Here is a 20366-nt window from a genome sequence, read left to right on the forward strand (position 1 = left end):
TGCTATCGAGGTGGGGGACAGGTTTGGTGGTATGGGTAGGTTTAAGGGTGGGTTAAGGTGTAAGGGATGGGTCAACATTGTAATAAAAATGTAATTACAGAAATTAATTACATGCAGATATTTTTTAAATATAAGTACAATGTAAAAACATCCATGTACACAATAAGTGCATTGTACCAAATTATTAATTTAAATGTGAGTACATAGTGGTAAAGGCCACTTAATATAAAGTGGGACCCAGTTTTTTCGGTTGTTTTATATGAGAATGTTTGGGGTTTGGAAAAAAATTAAGACTAGAAGTTTGATTCTTGAACTTTTTAAATTAATTTGTTTTGGAGGAAAAAATCTGTGGAATCAATTTAAATGTGTCAAACCATACCAACTATAATCAAATTAGACAAAATATTTAATGAACAAGGGATAGGGGGATTGTTATCCAATTGCTGTTATTATGTAAATTATATTGATCAGGTTAGGTAGCTGAGCTTAAAGTTGAAATGAAATGAAAGTTGAATGAACTGATTTATCTTTCCTCAGGCCTGTGGAACCTGGTGTCCCTTTTCTCAAATCTCTGTCTCTTTGTGCTGATGCCTTTTGCCTACTTCTTTCTGGAATCTGAGGGCTTTGCCGGTTCGAAAAAGGTATGTGGTCATGTGCAGTTGTGTGTTTTCTTCAAGCTTGAGGCTTTGTGATTATATTATGTACACATGAATTTCAAGGACACATAAGATGCTAAAGGCATTTTTACACATTTGTACAAACCAGTACTCCCAGCACACCTAGGTCTGTGCACTTACTCACCCTCGCTTGGCCAAACACACACACACACACACACACACACACAGTTTTATGTGTGACCCTTTTGATTTCAGCCACTCCCCCACCCTAAAAATAAAAAAAGTTCAAAAGCAGAGCGGTCTTAATTCTTCAACTCATTAAACCTTGTCATTAGTTACTCAAAGAAGGGCTGTCACCGGTGCTCATGGAGACCATAAACCAGTAAACCCACACTGTCACAATAGAGCGTGCGGATGAAAATGAAAGGGTGGGAGGGGATGCATCAAATTGCCCTCTGTCTTACTCTCATCACAGTTTGATGTCGCTCCTGGTTTATGTCTCTTCTGGCAAAGCTACATAAAGATTAGTTGCTACTGTAGTTTATGAGGGCTGCACTCATTTGTACGGGAGCGAGGCGTACTGCTTCATTTTGTCTCATTTGCACCATGACTGTTTCTGGCCATTGATCAACCAGAAACACAGGAGAGAGGGAAGCACTGCTTTATGTTGGCCTACACGTCTCAGAATGTGCGCATGTGTAGCAAAAGACAGGAAATGATCAGAAACTGCCGCTTGTATGAAAGCCCCCCGCTGATTCAGGGAAGGGTTAAGTCGTCAACCGCAGAAGCCCATAAAAGCAAGATTTCATGTTTTCTTTTTAAGTATAAAGTCAAAAGGCCTGCTTGTGCCAGTCTCCATGTTAGATGGTTAAACGGGGACATATATATGGCAAATTACATTCAGTAACTGGAGGAAATGAAACTGGCTAGTTTGTTAAAAGCTTGTGAGAGCTGTAACTGGTGCTTTTTATGGGGCAGTGTTTGTATTAGTACTTCATCAAATGTAATAACCAAAACCAAAAATATCTGTCGGGAAGGAAAGTGTGTGACAGAATTGCTTTCTCTCTCTTATGCTCACCAAGTCTGCATTTATTTGATCCAAAATATAGTAAAACATTATTATAGTTAAATATTTCTAAAAAATTTCTATTTGAATATATTTATATATTTAATAATATTTAATTTATTTTCATATAATATTTGAATACATTTTAAATGTAACATTACTGTGATGCAAATCTGAATTTTCAGCATCATTACTCCAGTCTTCAGTGTCACATGATGCTTCAGAAATCATTCTATTATTCTGATTTGCTGCTCAAGAAACATTTCTTATCATCAGTACTGAAAACACTTGTTTAGTATTTATTATTATTATTATCATTATTATTATTATTATTGTGGAAACCATGATACACAATCATTAAAAAAAATGAGTAAGAAAAAAAGAACAGAAATAAATTAATACTTTTTTTTTCAATAGGGATGCATTAAATTGATTAAAAGTGTCAGTAAAGACATTTTATAATGTTGCAAAAGATTTCTGTTTGAAATAAATGCTTTTCTTTTGAACTTTCTATTCATGAAAGAATCCTGAAAAAATCATCAGCTGCAGAACTGGATGCTTCAACGGTTTTCAACATTGATGATAAAGCATATCAAATAACAAATCAGCATAATAGGATGATTTCTGGAGGATCATGTAATCATGTGAAGGATCTGAAGAATCATGTAAAAAAAAATAGCTTGGCCATCATATGAATAAACTTCATTTTAAATTCTATTAAAATAGAAAACAGTTATTTTAAATTGTAAAAATATTTCACATTATTACAATTTTTGATCAAATAAATGCAGCCATGGTGAACATAAGAGACTTATTTCAAAAATATTTCAAATCTTAATTACTCCGAACCTTTGAATGCTCATAAAGCTTGTAAGGGTGCTCTGGATGAACAGATAAATGTGTAGCCTGGACCTGCAGTTCTGATTTTGTCCAACAGGTGGCAGGATTATGATTTCAGTAAGAAAGCACCTGATTCCCCAGTCAGTATAACATTAAAAAAAATCGAATGAGGAGGTCCTAATGGCCTCCTAATTCTCTACGATGCACATGTGATAGCACTAGTAAAATCTATTGGTTATTATCACTATGCAAATGGACATCACTTAATTGATTCCTTAGGAATGACATGAACCTTGAACATGCTAAAAATGATCACATCTTTCTCTCTCTCTCTCTCTCTCTCTGTCTCTGTGTGTGTGTGTGTGTGTGTGTGTGTGTGTGTTTGGCAGTCTCTTCCTTTGTAGTCTGTCCACAATAGGGCTGATATTTATTTTTGAGATGTGATTCTGGCTCCCAGGCTTTGCTTGCTAAGGCCGTGACACTGCGTATTTACTTTGCCTGCGCCCCATTCTATACCCGTTTCTATGACAACATATGAGTTTCTCTATTTTGATGGGAAAAGGCGCAACACTGGATTGGGTAATAGCCTCCATAGTCAGGCCTTAGAAAGCGTGAATATTTGTGTGTATTGAGATGTTTCTTGCAAGGTTTACTTGAATGCAAATGAATGCGTATGCACTGTTCACTACCATCAGCACTGTGCCATACTCTTCTGGGAAGAGAGGGACGTATTCATTTTACTATCACAGTGGATGTGTTTTAATACTTTTAACAACACACTGAAAAATGATTGCCTGTTTGCCGTTTCAGTTTATTTCGGAATCATTTCTTATTTTTATCACTCTTTTAAACCTTTCCTTGACTTTTAACATCTTGCTGTTTGTGTTCTTGACAAACCCCAGATTAGTTCAGAAGCCGTTCTCATAGGTCTTATTTGTTAGACACCTCATTCTAACAAGAAAAAGATGGTGACACTGTAGGAAGAGGGATAAAAAGAAAATGAAACACACACACAAACTTCAAAAGTACTGAAGTGCCTTCCTTAAGTCATATATCCTGTTTTCTCGTCATTTTGTCGGGCTTCTAACGTGTTAGTCAGAATGGCACATCAATGGCGTGTGTGTGTGTGTTGATACACAGTGATTCATGTCCCCTGCATGTTCTGCGCTCTGTTTTGTGTCTCTGACACTGCTTTCAGTGTAGCAGGCTTAAACAGAAGGTAATGACTACTGTTTATGCTAAGCCTTTATTGATGAGAGTTAGTAGTTCATGGAGGGGAAATCATAGTGGACAAAGGAAATACGCTGCATGTTTGTGAACATTTCTGTTGTTTTGTGTACAAGATCTGAGATCCGTCTTAAGAATTGTGCTTGTTGAAACTGCAGTCAGACTTTTTAGTGGTTCTGTTTTTCTTTGGGAAAAGCTCTCTTTTTGTTTTCCTTCTTCAGATTGAGATGCACGAAACATTAATAACATTTAATATTAATATATTTATTTATATTGTTATGCAGACAGTCATTTGGAGAATGAGAGAGAGAGAGAGAGAGAGAGCAGTTTGTGACCCTGACGCTGACTGAGGGTGTGTAAGGTCAGGGAGAGCCCTCTTAGGGTGAATCAGACTAACAAAACAAACATGCATAAATGCAAACACTTGCTTTTCCATCTATCTGTATTTCTCCCCTTGTCTCTCTCTCACACATACATCCATTTCTTGGAAGTCAACCTGATATTAGCAGCTGTCCAATTAGAGTATACTGCAGTGTGTGTGTATTAGAGAGAGAGCGAGAGAGAGAGATAATGTGTGTGTGTGTGTGTGTGTGTGAGGAAAGGACTAGATGCTGAATATTTTAGAGTTACTATATTAAGCAGTGCTCACATTTAGATGGGCAAGAAAAGAAAAGCTCAAGACTTCTCTGGCTATTCTGCCACGTCTCTTTCTCTGTCTTACAGACAGGAATGGTAACACTTCACTTTTAAAACTCTTCTCTTGCTTCCAAATACATTGAGAGGTCTGTACTAGTTAGAGAGAAAGATGTTTTTTTTTTTTTTTTTTTTTTTTTTTTTTTTTTTTTTTTTTTTTTTTTGCAGACTTTCAGTGTTATGAACACTGATTCTTTAAAAGACGCTCAATCACAGTCCAAATATCAAAGGTTCAAGGTCCATTGAGGGAAGTCTGATATGAGGCAGATGTTGTTCATCAGGAAGTCACTTGGTGGTGCTCTAGATTCTTAATATCAAGAAGGGCTATTAAATTCTGCACATATACAAAGTAGACACTTCTATATGTAGACACTTGAAAATGTGTGGAACGGATAGTTGGGTTTAAGGTGAAGGGTAATAATGTAATTTCTGGATTTATTTTCTGCTTGTAAATGTTGTACATGCTTGCATCTCAGTTTGTCACTTGTATCCACTATCATTGTGAATGATAGACGTGTATGCTACCATTCAAATGTTTGAGATTGGTAAAATATTTTGAACAAAGTCGCTAATATTCACCAAGGCTGCTTTTGTATACTCAAAAATAAAGGGAAATATTAATATAGTGTATTAGTACAATTAACTAACAACAAAAAAAAGTTTTCTATTATTTAAATGTAATTTAAAATTTATTCAAGTAATGGCAAATCTGAATTTTCAGCAGTCATTATGATTCTTCAGAAGTCATTCTAATATCCTGATTTGCTGTTCAAAAAACATTTCTAATTATTTTTAATGTTGAAAACAAGTCATATTGCTTCCATGATATATTTAATGCATCATTACTGAATAAGTATTAATTTCTTCCCCAAAAAAACGTTCCTGACCCCAGGAACTGTGTGTATTTGTGTGTTTTCTGCAGAGTGAAAGATCAGACTCATCACAGTGTTGCAGTTAACAAACACTTGCAGTCACCACCGTCATCAATATGTAGGTTCAGGGGAAACAAATAAATCAGAAGTGGAGTTAAATGCCACACATAAGGCACTTACTGACCGAGAAAAAAACTCCTAATAGTTTCCAGATGAGCCTCTGGAGTTAATCTCAGACAGTTGCAGCCACCTTTTTCATTTTAGCCGCAAACTCTGACCGGACATGGTAATAACTGTTCATATAAGTGTGTGTGTCAATGAATGAGAGAGAGGAAGGTCATTTGTTTCTTTGTGCATCTGGTGACCTATTGTTGTGTGTGTGTTTTGTGTTGGGAAAGGGGCTTGACATTGAGTCAGTGTTATAGGGAAGTCCTGGGGCTTCCAGAGCTACATTTCCAATTAGAGCCTCATTTACACCTGCTAATCTGTGTGTGTGTGTGTGTGTGTGTGTGTGTGTGTGTGTGTGTGTGTGTGTGTGTGTGTGTGTGTTTGTGAATCACTCTTAGTTACAATCATAAGTAAGCTTGAAAACTTTAAAGAGGGTGTTTGTTGGTTTCAGGGCATAAAGGCTCGAGTGCTGGAGACATTTGTCATGCTCTTTCTGCTGGGTCTCCTCATCCTGGGCATTGTATGGGTGGCGTCCGCTCTCATTGACAATGATGCCGCCAGCATGGAATCGCTCTACGGTTTGTCTCTTAACCCTCCTCCTGCAGTTGTGGATGCATGCATGTGATATAATCAGTTATGTATTGATCTGTGGTTTACTGTGCCTGTCACGTTCTCTTGTTCTAGATTTATGGGAGTTTTATCTGCCATACCTCTATTCCTGCATCTCTCTGATGGGAGGCCTGTTGCTGCTTAGTAAGTTCATATGAAACTGTGCTGTCAGTGAACTCTATGCACAATCACTTTTGTATTTAGCCCTTAGTGGGCACTGTAACTTCCAGTGCAGTAAAGAATATGACAATTGTGAGGAAAATTAAGCACTGCTAATGAAGACCTAAAACGCTAAAAAATTAAATGAATAATATCACCCTCCACTACTTTCCCTCAAATTGCCCTTTCCTTGTTTCAGCCACTGCTACAGAACAGAAGTTAAATAAATTTGAACTAGTCCACTGGTTGTATTCATACTCTTGCTTTAGAAAAGCATAAATAAGCATGTGCGTGTTTAAAACAGCTTCTTGTCTCATCTCATCAGTGTGTACTCCAGTAGGACTGTCACGCATGTTCACAGTGATGGGCCAGTTACTAGTTAAACCAACAGTAAGTACTATTACACTGTCTATGTGTGTGTATGCATTTGTTAAAGATCCACCCTATCATTCTCCTTCACACCCTCTCCCTCTCTTTCCCTGTCTGTACAGATTTTAGAGGATCTCGATGAGCAGATTTATTGTATACAGCTGCAGGAAGAGGCCTTGGAGCGTAGACTTAATGGTGAGTGTTTTTGTTTTTTGCATGATGGGCAAATGCAAGGTTTATTGCCTGTTTGTATTATTTTTTGTATTACCTGAATGACAGCGGATTATTTGCATCTGTAACCTCTAGCATTTATTCTGCTACAAATTTTGTTCTAATAGTCCTCTGTTGAACCACCTCTTCATGTTTTCTCACTTTCTTTAACTCCCTCACCCCTCCTGTATCTGAAAAATCATACCCATGTGCTCCAGTGTTTCCTATACAGGATTTTGATTAAATCAGATAAGTAACTGGTGAAACATCATTAAAAATATACTTTAAAGTTTTCTCATACTTGTACGTCTTCTTTTAGCTGACATTTATGCCCATACTCAAACATCCACACAATGCAGGAAGTGTTCATGTTTAAAGCCAAACTAGACTTTTGCTTCAACTCAAGCACAAAACAGAGTGTACAGATGCCAGTCAACACAGAACATGTGCTTTTCTATTGAATTCACGGAGGTAAGCTAGATCTTAACTGATAGTACCCAGTTGCTCAAACCCCATGGATGAATTTCAATAGCCTCTCATTTGGTTGTTTGGTTCTGTAGTGTTGACACCAAAGGCGGATTTACTTTGAACACCTGATAAAATAATTGTAATCTGTTTTAACGATTTTCGCATTTTTATGATTGCCGTTTGATGTGAAGTGCATTGGCAGTCACTGTGTTCGGGTGACAAAAGGCCACTAGGGATGTGGAATGTGATTTTGGCAAAGCTCAAGAACTCTGCGTTATAGGAAGGTCTCGCTCAGGCGTTAAGGAGAGAACGAATTTACCTTATCAGGAATTTAAGGAATTTTCGTTCTTTTCTTCTTTCACCCCCTAAATGCAAAACCTGAGGTGAACTTGGGGGGAAAAGAGTTCAAGAGGAAACTGTCTACTTTGCTTTACTCTCTTATCTGTGTTCTATCTAATAACAATTATCCATCTGACTGTAACTTCATTTAGATCCTACATGCCTGCACATGCTCTATTGCAGGCCTTTGATATGGGCTAATAAGGTGTTAGTTATTACATTAATGCAGTTATCTGGATCTCTACTTCGTCTCATGTCAGCTTTACTGTGCTGATGTTGCGGCCATTAATACAGGTTAAAGTAATCTCTGTTTTTTTTTTTTTTTTTTTTTGAAATATGAAGTATCTGAATGCATACATGCAGTTGTAGTTGTATGTATTTTGCTATATATGAATGTGCGCATAGGAGCGCTTTTTTATGCACTGCGGTGTGTTTAGGTGCATTTGTCTGAGTGTGTGCTTTCATACCAGTCTGGGTGCAGGCATTTGTTTGTCCTCTGTCTTGGCTCTTGCTATGCTTTTCTCTGTTGCCCAGATGCACTGTGGCAGGGTGACCTTGCAAAAACTCTCCTCGGTACCGGATGGCTCTCTGCTTTGTATAATTACCACTGACGCAATGCAGAACTGGCTGAAGTTTCTTTAGAAAACAATGATATCATCTCCTCTCCTTCTGCCAGCATCCCTTGCTACTGAGCATCACCTTTATCACCTTAATTGAAGGGCTGTATGCAAGAATTTTCTAATCTTCCTGAAATGGTTACAGCAGCAGTTCTCAAATTATTGACTGATGCTGATTTAAACAAACTATTGGATTATGTCATATGTTTGTCATCAGGAATGAGGTTTTTAAAGAAATTTGGGTAGTTATTTATGGATCATTTTATGAATGCACTGTACAAACAAAACAAACTTTATCTGCAAATATGTAGACATGATAAAATGCAGTACCTAATTAAAAATGTTTTCTTTAATATCAGTATCTTTCAAGCTTCTGAAAGGTTAAACTCATTATGAAACGAATAGGTGGTTTAATCCATCGGTTGTTGATTGAATTATGAGATGTGGACATTGAACTCAAACATTAATGCAAGCCTGCAGTCGATTGTGAAGGGGCAGGGTTTAAGCAGACTAAATGATCTGAGTCCAGCATATGACATTTTTGTTTAATGGTGTGTGTGTGTTTACTACTCACTGCTGTGTGTGCACTTGGAAGGGTGAAATGCAGAGCACAAATTGCGAGTATGGGTCACAATACTTGGCTACACATCACGTCACTATCACATCACTATAAAAGGTACTTTTTTTTAATAAAACATAGATGAGTACAACATGCATTTAGGAATTAGATGGTGAATTTTAATTTCATTCTAACTTTAAAGTGTGAAAACATTGGTATTAATAATCACAGGAAATCAAAAGTTATTCCATATAACACTTTTGACAAAATGATCCTGATCCATTCAGATGTCTTAACTGTTGTTCTTTCTCTCACTTTTAACTCACTTCTTGTTAGCCCCTCTGGGCAGCCTTGAGTCATGTTTGGCAGAACAATCCAGTCCTGATAAGCTAATAGTGACATTTACTATCTCATTGTGCTCACAATTTTGGTTGGAGGCTACAGATTTTCCCTAAAAATCACTGGTATGGACAAGTACTCGATCAGGAACACACCTGCTGTGTTTTTTTTTCTTCTTATAATAGATTTCTTTATAAACCTGAACCTCTACCAGACAGGGCGTGTACAATCATCATAACAATAATCACATTTTGATCAAAGTGATTGACTCCTCAGCCTCATGTCGGTGAAAAGATTGTGTTTTTATTGCATGCCAGTAACGGTGTAACACTGAACTAATTGCTGCTGATCTGCCAGTGTGTGTCCCCCGAGGCTGTGCAAACCTATCCTCTGCTTTGAGGAGCAAACGAGCCACTGAAACAGTGAAAAAAAAAAAAAACAGAATGAAACTGATAAATAAGAGCTAAATGAGACAGAAGTCTGTGGTTTTCCTGGAGAACCCCTCTCTGGTTTTGCCCTCTCACTCTCACCTCCTGACACACACACACACACACACACACACACTCACTCAGTGTTCAGAAGAAACCTCAGTCCCCTCTTCCGTCAGAACCAGTTGCAGCATGCACACGTCTAGCCTAGACTCTGCAGTTAGAGTATACAACTAGTGTTGGGGGTAATGCATTCCCAAAGTATACTTCAGTTCTGACGCAAACAGCCGAATGCTTTGCATTGTCCATTTGAGCCACACTTTAAATACCTACTGCACTGTTGACAAAATTTACATCGCACACAGACTTTTCAGTTAAATTACTTTTTCAAGAACTTTTTTTTGCATTATTTTGCTTTTTAAAATATTACTCACAAATAGCTCCAGGAGCCTGTCCTTTCTCTCTCTGTCTTGAGACTCCAACCTGATACTGTCAAGTTTTGGGGGAAATTCGTGGCCTAATGGTTAGAGAGTTTGACTCCTAACCCTAAGGTTGTGGGTTCGAGACTCGGGCCGGCAATACCATGACTGAGGTGCCCTTGAGCAAGGCACCGAACCCCCGACTGCTCCCCGGGCACCGCTGCATAAATGGCTGCCCACTGCTCTGGGGGTGTGTGTTCACGGTGTGTGTGTGTTCACTGCTGTGTGTGTGCACTTTGGATGGGTTAAATGCAGAGCACGAATTCTGAGTATGGGTCACCATACTTGGCTGTCACGTCACTTTATTTTCTTATGAAAAAAAAAAAAAAAAAAAAAAAAAAAACTAACAAGACAAGCTTTTAGGTCTTGGACCAGCATATCAGACATGCACCTGTCAAAGTTGTTAATATTTTTGCTCTCAGAGTATGAGGAACAATTATAAGTCATTATAAAATAAATGACAAATCACCATTATAACAGTGCACCTATTTGGTTCATTATAAGCTATTTTTGACAATGAGGAAAAAAAGTTAGAGGCAAAACTTACCAAAACAAATAAACATGTTAATGATTTAATGTAATTAATCCTTAATTACATCATTCATTTTTTATTTATTTTTATAGTTTTTTTTTTTTTAATAATATATTATGATAATAATTTTTTTAAAGGACTAATGCAGTAGTATGTTTTTCAGAGCATTGTTTACCAGCGCTGTTAACCACATTTGAGATTTCAGATGTGTGGTGCTCATGAGATTTTCTTAATTGTTGCAGATGTTGAAAGTAGTTAAAAATAGTGAGTGTTGAAAATAGAAGGTTTAATAGAAATGTTCCAATATACAATATGGCTGAACTGTGGTGATAAACTTCCTGCTGGGCATTGAGCTCACTCTCACTTCTTATGCATTCCAATATTTAACTGCTACCTCCACACTTTTTACTTTCAGTAAATTATTGTATTTTCTTTCTTGACAGTTTTTATGACAAACGATGTTATTATATTAAGTAGGTACTTGAGTAACAGGAAAGATAACAATGCTCAAACCACTGATTTATGTTCACATCCCTGATGTTTCCTAGTGGTTTTATCTTTTTACAGAAGCTCTTAATAAGCCAAAGTAAACAGAATGATAGTATCTTTGTTTCGATTCTTTGCTCTCTCTGTCTTCCTCTAAAGCTACTCCTCTCTGTTTCTCAGGTATGATGTCAAACTCTTATTTCCATGCAAACTCTCAGAACCATCTCTACAAAGAGCTGGACAACATTCGCAATCAGAGGAACAAACTCGGTAAGAGATGTTTTTAACAACGTTTAATTAAATTAATTTAAACTCTGATTCTGAACTGTCAGCTTCAAATATGTGTAGGCTGCAGCATCCACTCCTCATAATATTGTTGAGTTGCAAAATGTGTGCAGATTTGAATGTGAACAGTCATTTGGAGTGAAGCCAAATAGGGTATGGTTGTATCATTTTCGACGTCATCCTGTGTTTTGGCTTTTTATAAATGATTCCAGAGAGACGAGCAGTTGGAAGGAGAGAAGGCCACAAAGGCACTTAGGATATTGGCATGTGATGCAAACTTTATTGTGGCTGTCTCTCCAAGTGTGGTCATTAATTTAGAGGCAGCATGGTGCATATGTAGGGAACCCTGCCAAGTTCAGAGCCAGAGCAGAATCAGAGCGAGAGATGCTGGGAAGGAGAGGGTAGAGGACAGAGCAGCACAGGAGTGACAGACCCTGGGATTGAGATGAGTGTAGCAGGAGAAGCCCCAATATTTGTCACTGTTCTGAACTAAATGCTGAAACCTCTGAACTATGCTTACATAGATGTGGATTTACTGGAATTCACCCAGAAATAACTGCCAATGAAATGGGAAGCAATGAGTTATCATAAATGCTGCAGTTAGTTCTTAGACACTATTGTTCAAGTTTAGGATTTTGTAGATGTTTTAAAAAAAAAAAAAAAAAAAAAAACTTTTTGCTAATCAGTGGTGCTTTTTTTTTGGTCAAAATACAGTAAAATTGTGAAATAATTTCAAATAAAATTACTTTTTTTTTTCTCTTTTTTTTCTATTTTAATATATTTTAAAATGTAATTTTTTTATGTTTTGGTATATTTGGAATTTTCAGCAACCATTACTCCAGTCTTCAGTGTCACATGATCCTTCAGAAATATGCTTCTAATATTTGGTGCACAAGAAACATTTCTTATTTTTATCAATGTCAACAGTTGTGCTGCTTAATATTTTTATGGAAACTGTATAAAAGCTTTTTTTTTTTCACAAATCTCACTTTTTTCCACATTATTTTTGATCATAAAAGTAGTAACTCGCTGAAATCTGTTGTTTTTCTATGATGATAAAACTTTTTTTTTGATGTTTTAGAAATATTTTTTGTGTGGGAGATTTTTTGTTTTATTTTTGCAAAATATATTTTTCTAAAAGAGAAAGAATGTTTTCAGCACTTGTGGCCTTTCTTTCTGTTCATTTGCTTAGTTGCACTAACAGAGTGTTACTGTTCACAGAAACGCTAAGCTGAGCGTTTTTTTCTTAGAATGTCAAACATATGTTCATGATCATAAAACTAGCATCTCACTGAAATCTGTGTTCTGCATTGCTGAATCATTTTATTTAAATATGTTAGAAACATCTTTAATGTGGGCAAGCTTTAGTGTTAACTTTGCACAAACTATCATTCTCTAACAGAGAAAGAAGGTTTTCAGCACGTGTGGCCTTTCTTTATGTTAATTTGCTCATTTGCAGTAACAGAGTGTTTCTGTACACGGAAAGCGCTAAACTGAGCGTTTTATGCTTAGAAGCTCAAACATATGTGCATGATCATAAAACTAGCATCTCACTGAAATCTGTGTTCTGCATTGCTGAATCATTTTATTTAAAGATGTTAGAAACATCTTTAATGTGGGCAAGCTTTAGTGTTAACTTTGCACAAACTATCATTCTCTAACAGAGAAAGAAGGTTTTCAGCACGTGTGGCCTTTCTTTATGTTAATTTGCTCATTTGCACTAACAGAGTGTTTCTGTACACGGAAAGCGCTAAACTGAGCGTTTTATGCTTAGAAGCTCAAACATATGTGCAAGATCATAAAAGTAGTAACTCATTGAAATCTGTTTTTCTACAATGCTAAAACACTTCAAGATGTTAGAAACGTCTTTAACGTGGGCAAGCTTTAGTCTTAACTTTGCACAAACTATCATTCTATAACAGAGAATGAAGGTTTTCAGCACTTGCATGCTTTCTTTCTGTTCATTTGCTTAGTTGCCCTTACAGAGTGTTACTGTTCACAGAAAGCACTAAACTGAGCGTTTTATGCTTAGAAGCTCAAACATATGTGCAAGATCATAAAAGTAGTAACTCGCTGAAATCTGTTTTTCTACAATGCTAAAACACTTCATTTAAGATGTTAGAAACATCTTTAATGTGGGCAAGCTTTATTCTTAACTTTGCACAAACTATCATTCTCTAACAGAGAAAGAAGGTTTTCAGCACGTGTGGCCTTTCTTTATGTTAATTTGCTCATTTGCACTAACAGAGTGTTTCTGTACACAGAAGCGATAAACTAAGCGACTTATGCTTAGAAGTTCAAACTTAGGTTCATCAATACAGTGCTTCACTGCAAAGTAAAACTATCAGTTTCTATCCAAATTTTACTGACCCTGAACTTTTAAACACAAGTATATGTGTGAGACTTCACAATAAGTTTGTTAACATTAATTAATGCACTCCAGAAACTGACAATGGACAATACTTTTGCAGCATTTATTAATTTAGGGAAATGTTCATTTATACATAGACTACTACATTTTAATATTTGAAACTAATCTTATTTTATGTAATAATACATTTAAACTTGTTCATTACTTGTTCATGAAACTTGTAAAATGTTACAGTGGTGGTAATTTTGTTTTTATTTTATAGCTTTGCTAGATAGAAGATAATCTTTTGGAAATTATACTGTATTAAATAGATTTTGCATCTTACTAGTTACTCTTTTTCTTGGTGTGAAATCAGACACTGAAATTAATGGACTAATTAAAGGGATTGGGTGTAATTTGCTCAAAGTTAGTTCACTGTAAACATATGTACTGACTCAGTACTAGAATCGCTTCTCTCACCCTCTGTCCCAGAAAGGAGAAAGAAGGCCTCAGCCTGGGAAAAGAACCTCCTTTACCCCATAGTGATGCTGATCCTGCTTGCTGGAACGGTATGCAGGGTTATCATAATGAACCACAAAGCATGTGACTTGATGCAGTTTATTTCATAAGTTGGTTTGATGTTTCTTTCTATGTTTATAACATGTATGTTTGCTTTAATCTGTGCTGCTTGCAGGCGATTTCTGTTCTCCTGGTTGCCCTGAACATTGTGTACTTGCTTGTTGATGAGACCGCTTTGCCAAAGGGTTCAACGGTAAGAAAAATGCAAGTCAACAAACTTGAAAAGGTAAACAAATACTCAGCTTTTCCTTCACTTTCTCCCTCTATCTCTACCACTGAGTCTTGCAAAAATCATGCTTTGCGTCGGGACACACTGAATTCCAGATATGCTCAGGTGTGTGCTGTAGAAGAAAAGGCAGGTCGAGATGTGTATCACGTCGCTGCTGTTTGATGCTCTTTATCAGAGTTGCGCTCCCGTTCGCTCTGCTTGATTTCAATTCAAAGGCACTTACGCACTGTACGTGTGTGAAACTCTGGACACAGCCCTCATTCGTCTTAACTGGGTGTTTTGAATACTTGGCCGAGGTCCTTTCAGTCAAAGCTCTGTAATGAAACCATCATTTAACCTTTGCGAAGACCGCGTCAATTTTCTCTTTGACAAGGAAATTACAAGCTGCGGCTGGCTGAATATGGGTCCAAGTCAGTTTACCACTGATTTGAGCTTGGACAGGTAAATAGTTTAACAGGTCCAAGGGAATGGTTACAGCATTTCCTGTTTTCTTAAACGTGAACATTGTCTTGTCCTCACTCTTTCTTTTTGTCCATACAATGATGGTCTTATCTCACTTTAATTCACCACTCCTACCTGCTGTCCCCGCTTCATACGTTTTTTCATTGTCTTGCCACAAAAAAGGAAATTTAACATGTTGAGCTGCTCGATAAGAGTGCCCTCTCCCAATTCTAATTATTTTATTAGTGACGATGTTTGCCTTGGCATGATGCTTGACTGAAAATCCCCCAAATTACACTTGTCACATTGTTCAGAGACGAAGGGCCCTCTTGACAGGCTGGTTAATGGATCATGTGTTTGATGAGCTGGACTGATGCCATGCTTAAGATCTCATGTAACCACGACAACCCAGCAGTGGTGTCTAAACGTCTGTTTGGTTTTTACGCCGGGTTGGGATGTGGTGGTGGTGGGGGGGGGGCATTCCACCACATTCTCAAGAGAGAGATTAATGCGAGTTAAGGTAACTAGGTTAACGGCGAGACCGTCAGGTAAGGCAAGGCATCATGTGGCTGTGTGGTAAGGAGATGCAATGCAATGGCACTGCTTGCATTAAGCTGTCTGATGCACTGTTGCTAATGACTGCAATAAAAGTCTTATTGCTGTCATTCCCCATGGATTCAGAATTATTGTCGTTGCTAAAAACAGCCTCATTAATGTCCGGTCCTCATCTGAACCCGTATCTCACGTGTCATATGGAGCAGAAGGAGTGATGGAATGAGAAACGAGATGAGAGGGAATGCGACAGAGATCGTATTTCTCTTTTTGACCTCTGAACCTTTGACAAGAGTCAACAGATGACAAGTAAATATCTTTCTAAAAAAAAGAGAGAGAGAATGAAAAAAGGCCTGTCTAATCCATGATTAGTTTTTTGGTACTTTTATACTGTTTTTATCCTTCATCAGAGGTAGCTGAGGCACATCAAAACATGTAGTGTAGTTAGGACACACCTGAAGGAAGGTACACACACCGATATCCTTAAACTAAGCGCCAACAAACACCTGACACAGCTCTGAGCAAAAAAAGGAGATACCTGTCCAGTTCAATAGTATCAGTCAGTTTATGATAAGTTAAATGACAGTCAAGGATGGATGTGAAGTGAAACTGCACATATATGATCAATGTTTTGTACACATATTTACAATAATATAATTCTTGGGTTGAATGGGTTGCGGTTTTATGTTTGATAACATTACCAGTCTTTTCCCGCTGCAGTACAATGTCAACTTGTAGCTAACTTTTTTGGATGGTTCACTTATATAAGAGTTTGAGTGTTTGATGATATTTTATGAGCAGGTGTTTAAGTCGAGCTTCTCTGGTTTCTTTAGGCCTGTCATCAATAACAAGAAGCAAGACTGACATTATAAAATCTGGTTCAGATTTGATCTAATCCAGTTAGAAAGATCATCATAAATATTTTTATATGCTCCGTTGATTTTGAATTGGTCTACTGTCAAATACACATCGTTAGAATGAGAGTGATGATTGATTTTTAGTCTGTATATATATTTTTTTACATGTCAAGGCCAGACTAAGTTTGTTTTACATTGATAAATTGTCAAATAAATGTTGGCTTTTATTGTAAAAATTCCAATCCAAATGTTCAGATCACATCAATGACTTCAAAAGATATTAAAGGCCTGAGATTGAAAAACGTTGTTTGCCAGCGCATTTGTTTTGGTTTATTTTTTTCCACATTTTTCTCTTAATTTTTGGCAGCCATTCATTCTGAGCAGCCTCTTACTGTTTTTTTTTTTCTTTTTCTTTTTCTTTTTTGTTTGAACACCTGCTCACATATTATGCGTGTGTAAGCGGCGGTGAATTTAAAAAGATTTCTTTCATCTGCTTCCATTCATTACTTCGCCAATTTCACTCTGTCTGTCCTCATTGGTGAGAAGGGAAACTTCACTAATCTGAGCTTTATATGTTTTATTTCTTCATAATAGCGTTCACTCAGAACCGCTCCAAATATTTGTGCCGCTTTTTTCTGCTCGCACTGCCTGAAGCACAGAGGTTTCAACACTGTAGTCTTATTTAGATTACACAGCTTCGGTTGTAACAGGAGCCATTGCATTGGGAACGTCGCTAAAACACGTCCAGTGCATGCACTTACTCCATGTAAGAGTATCGCCACAGTCCAGAACCTCAACCGGTGCATTTGCAAAAAATTATCATACTTTGAAACCAAATTTTATTTGGTGGGGAAAGAATCAGTTTATGAAAATAACCTATTGACTGTAACTTTGACTATTTGTTTCTGCAGGAGAGAGATATTGGCAGTGCCTCCTTATCCACATTTGGAGTTGCCCAGGCAGTTATTGAAATCATTCTCATGTTGTATCCTTTGCTGTGTGTGATACTCTAATGCTGCATAAGCTCAAGTCTAGCGTTTGATCACAGATTGTGTGTGTTTAGTAAAGGGACTCAAAGTTGTTTGCTTATGATTGTGTTCTAGAGGGAAATGTTAGTGAATGGTTTGACTGAAACAACTGTGTTAGTCTTAACTGTTGAACAGTTATCTGTTGGTCTCATCTGTGGTTGGCTTCTATAGCCTTCGCATCTTTCAGGAGCTCACTCCCAGAAAGGACGACACTACCATGACAACGGTAGGATCTGCAACACTGCCTCAGTTTTACACTAGTTCGGACTATAAAACATTCACAAATTGTTCATTGTTCCAAATCTCCTGATTTTGGTGGCAAGTCAAATTTTTTTCCAATCCTGAGAAGTATTATTCTTATTTTTTTAAAAAAGTTTGTATATCTAAATATGTTGTTAAGCATCTTAACAATAAAAAAAAGTTATCACCTCCCAATTAAAAATATGTATTATTGCATTATAACATTTTGTACTTAATGTAAAGGAGTTCAAGGATATGCATTGTTTTATTTTACTTTTTTAAATCTATTATTCTTTTGCAAAAAATTGGGTCGTGGTGCATTAAAAAAAAAAAAAAATTTAGCCATCAACTATGGGATCTTTTATCATATATTTAATTTGGAATGGTGGAAATGTTTCTTTAGACTTGTTTTCTTTTTTTTTTCTTGTAGATCATTGGTTGCTGTGTATCCATTCTAGTGCTGAGCTCAGCCTTGCCTGTCATGTCCCGAACACTTGGTAAGGTCCTCTTTACCTGCATGTGTACATTATCCTTTATCCTTTAAGCGTCTGTGTATTTCTTGGGGTTAAACATCGCATTAAGTGTTTGTTTGTGTTTGGATACTACCATTTTTATACATTTTCCAGCTCCACTGATGTATACACATACAGGCAAACTCATTTCCACTGTTAAGATTTAACAAGTTACATTCCAGCATAAGAATGGAGCGAGCAAAAGGACAGACGAGCAGCCGTCACAATAGCTGCAATAAACAACATGGCAAGCTACAAACACAGCTGTTCAAATAGCTTTGTGTGTATGTGTGTGTGAGTGAATGAGTGAGTACAGTGACTCACTGGGAGCTTCAGAAAAATATCAGTATTTCTGCTGTGCTACAATGACTAGAAGAAAGCAGAGGTTGCATTAACCAAAGAATTTTAACAACTTTGGTCATACAGAGTCTTAAATTAAACAAATTAAAACACATTTGCTATCAAACAGACTCACAAACACCCCCTGTGTGGAAAGATGGAAGTCCTACAGAAATACTCAAAGTGGGGTGTGTGTGTGTGTGTGTGTGTGTGTGTGTGTGTGTGTGTGTGTGTGTGTGTGTGTGTGTGCACGCATACATACACAGACTGCAGGAGCCTGTTGAAAATGTGGGAAAGGCAAACTGACTTGTGTGACAGCACTGACTTTTACACAGACAGTTAACAACTCTCACCCTAACACTCTCCTTTCTAACAATATTAAACTCTTGATATTTTTTTTTCTTCAATTCTGAGAAGTAGGTTACTTGTTTGTTTTTTATTTCATCAAGCTATTACAAGGGGCCACCTGAAAAAGGATTTGCTCAATATGAGATTTGAACATGAGTGAGAGAGCCATTCACCCAAAGTATTATGCCATTGTTTAATTCAACATTGCTGTCAGTGACTAGTGGTTATAGACCTTGTTGTATCTGAAGGACTACAGTCAGATGTTATTATATATGCAGTTAGTTTACTTCAGATAATGGTGTGAATTTGACTGCAGCCAAAAAAATCAGGCATGCACAAGAGAAACCTTTTGACATAACATATACATTTCCACGTGCATATTCAAATAACTGGATGTATTCTGTTTAAAATTCTACTCCGTTTAAAATATATCTCTTTACAGTTCCCTGTAAACATTACAGAGTACAGAAATTGGTAATTGCCCTCATTAACTGGCCATGAAGTCCAGAAAAACTCCTTTAATTAAATCTGAAAACAAATATGTTTTTTTAAGCTGGCCGGTCAGTCTGAAAACTTAGGATGCATATGTTTGCCCAGGGGTGAAAACTTGACCCTTTTTACCACTATTAAAACAAGCTTTTTTTTTGATGATGTTTGAGATTTTGAACGGGAAACACTGAAGTTGTTTTAAGTTATCCTCAGGAGTCAGCCTGTGGTACCCAATGTTTTATTTAGAGGTAGTCCAGAAAAAGGTTGAGTTATAATGTTATTTAAAGGAGCACCCAAAAGCAGGAGAGAGAGGAGGAAAAAAAGAATCAGGACCAATAGGAAAAACCATGATGCATTTAAAGGGGGGAAAAAAGGAGGATGCACATTGTTCCTTTTTGAAATATGAACTCTGATCTTATAGTGATTAAAAGTGCTTAATTTGTTGTCAGTGTTTGAAAATGATAAATGGTTGTTAATAAATTTGTCTTCAGACAAATGTTTCAAATCTGTGGAGTGTTGTTATTGAAATTATAAAATGGAACATGAGAGTATTTTCTATATATTATTTCTATGAAAAAAAGAGAATCTGTGTGCTAAAAAATAGGGTGTGTCTTGCTTTCTGCAGGAATAACAAGGTTTGATCTCCTGGGTGATTTTGGACGATTTAATTGGCTTGGAAATTTTTACATCGTACTGTCGTACAATCTTCTGTTTGCTGTGGTAACCACATTGTGTCTGGTCCGAAAATTCACATCTGCTGTGCGAGAGGAACTCCTCAAAGCCCTCGGTAATGTATTCTGCCCAACTCTGTTCTGCTAGAACTTCTCAAATGGTAGTTTAATCTCCAAATTTCTTTCTGGTCTACAATTTCCACAGTGGCGTTCTGTACTGTATCTCTTTTTATGCTCATGTCTTTGTCTCTATATTTAGGGCAGTCCACTAGCAGTGCATACTGATGATGATGCATACAATGCATAATGTAGTTTTAGTTTTGAAATGCCGTATTATTTGTCTACGAGAGTCAAAGCATCCAAATGTTT

General features: G+C 36.9%; 1 protein-coding gene across 4 annotated transcripts in view; it reads left to right on the forward strand.

Annotated features, from left to right (window-relative positions):
• Nucleotides 1–20366, forward strand: part of LOC109112501 (limb region 1 protein homolog) — a 29954-nt gene that overhangs the window by 5719 nt on the left and 3869 nt on the right. The window contains exons 5-16 of one of the 4 annotated variants that reach the window (XM_042760520.1): nt 538–641; nt 5935–6061; nt 6168–6236; nt 6577–6641; nt 6743–6815; nt 11237–11347; nt 14205–14281; nt 14407–14517; nt 17282–17355; nt 17534–17624; nt 18069–18135; nt 19952–20113. In XM_042760520.1, the coding sequence (XP_042616454.1) occupies nt 538–641; nt 5935–6061; nt 6168–6236; nt 6577–6641; nt 6743–6815; nt 11237–11347; nt 14205–14281; nt 14407–14517; nt 17282–17355; nt 17534–17624; nt 18069–18135; nt 19952–20113 (1131 nt within the window). The remainder of the gene's footprint in view (nt 1–537; nt 642–5934; nt 6062–6167; nt 6237–6576; nt 6642–6742; nt 6816–11236; nt 11348–14204; nt 14282–14406; nt 14518–17281; nt 17356–17533; nt 17625–18068; nt 18136–19951; nt 20114–20366) is intronic. The other 3 variants (XM_042760522.1, XM_042760521.1, XM_042760523.1) reach the window with 3 other exon arrangements.

The sequence above is a fragment of the Cyprinus carpio genome, chromosome A7 (assembly GCF_018340385.1).
Source record: "Cyprinus carpio isolate SPL01 chromosome A7, ASM1834038v1, whole genome shotgun sequence".
Taxonomy (NCBI): Eukaryota; Metazoa; Chordata; class Actinopteri; order Cypriniformes; family Cyprinidae; genus Cyprinus; species Cyprinus carpio.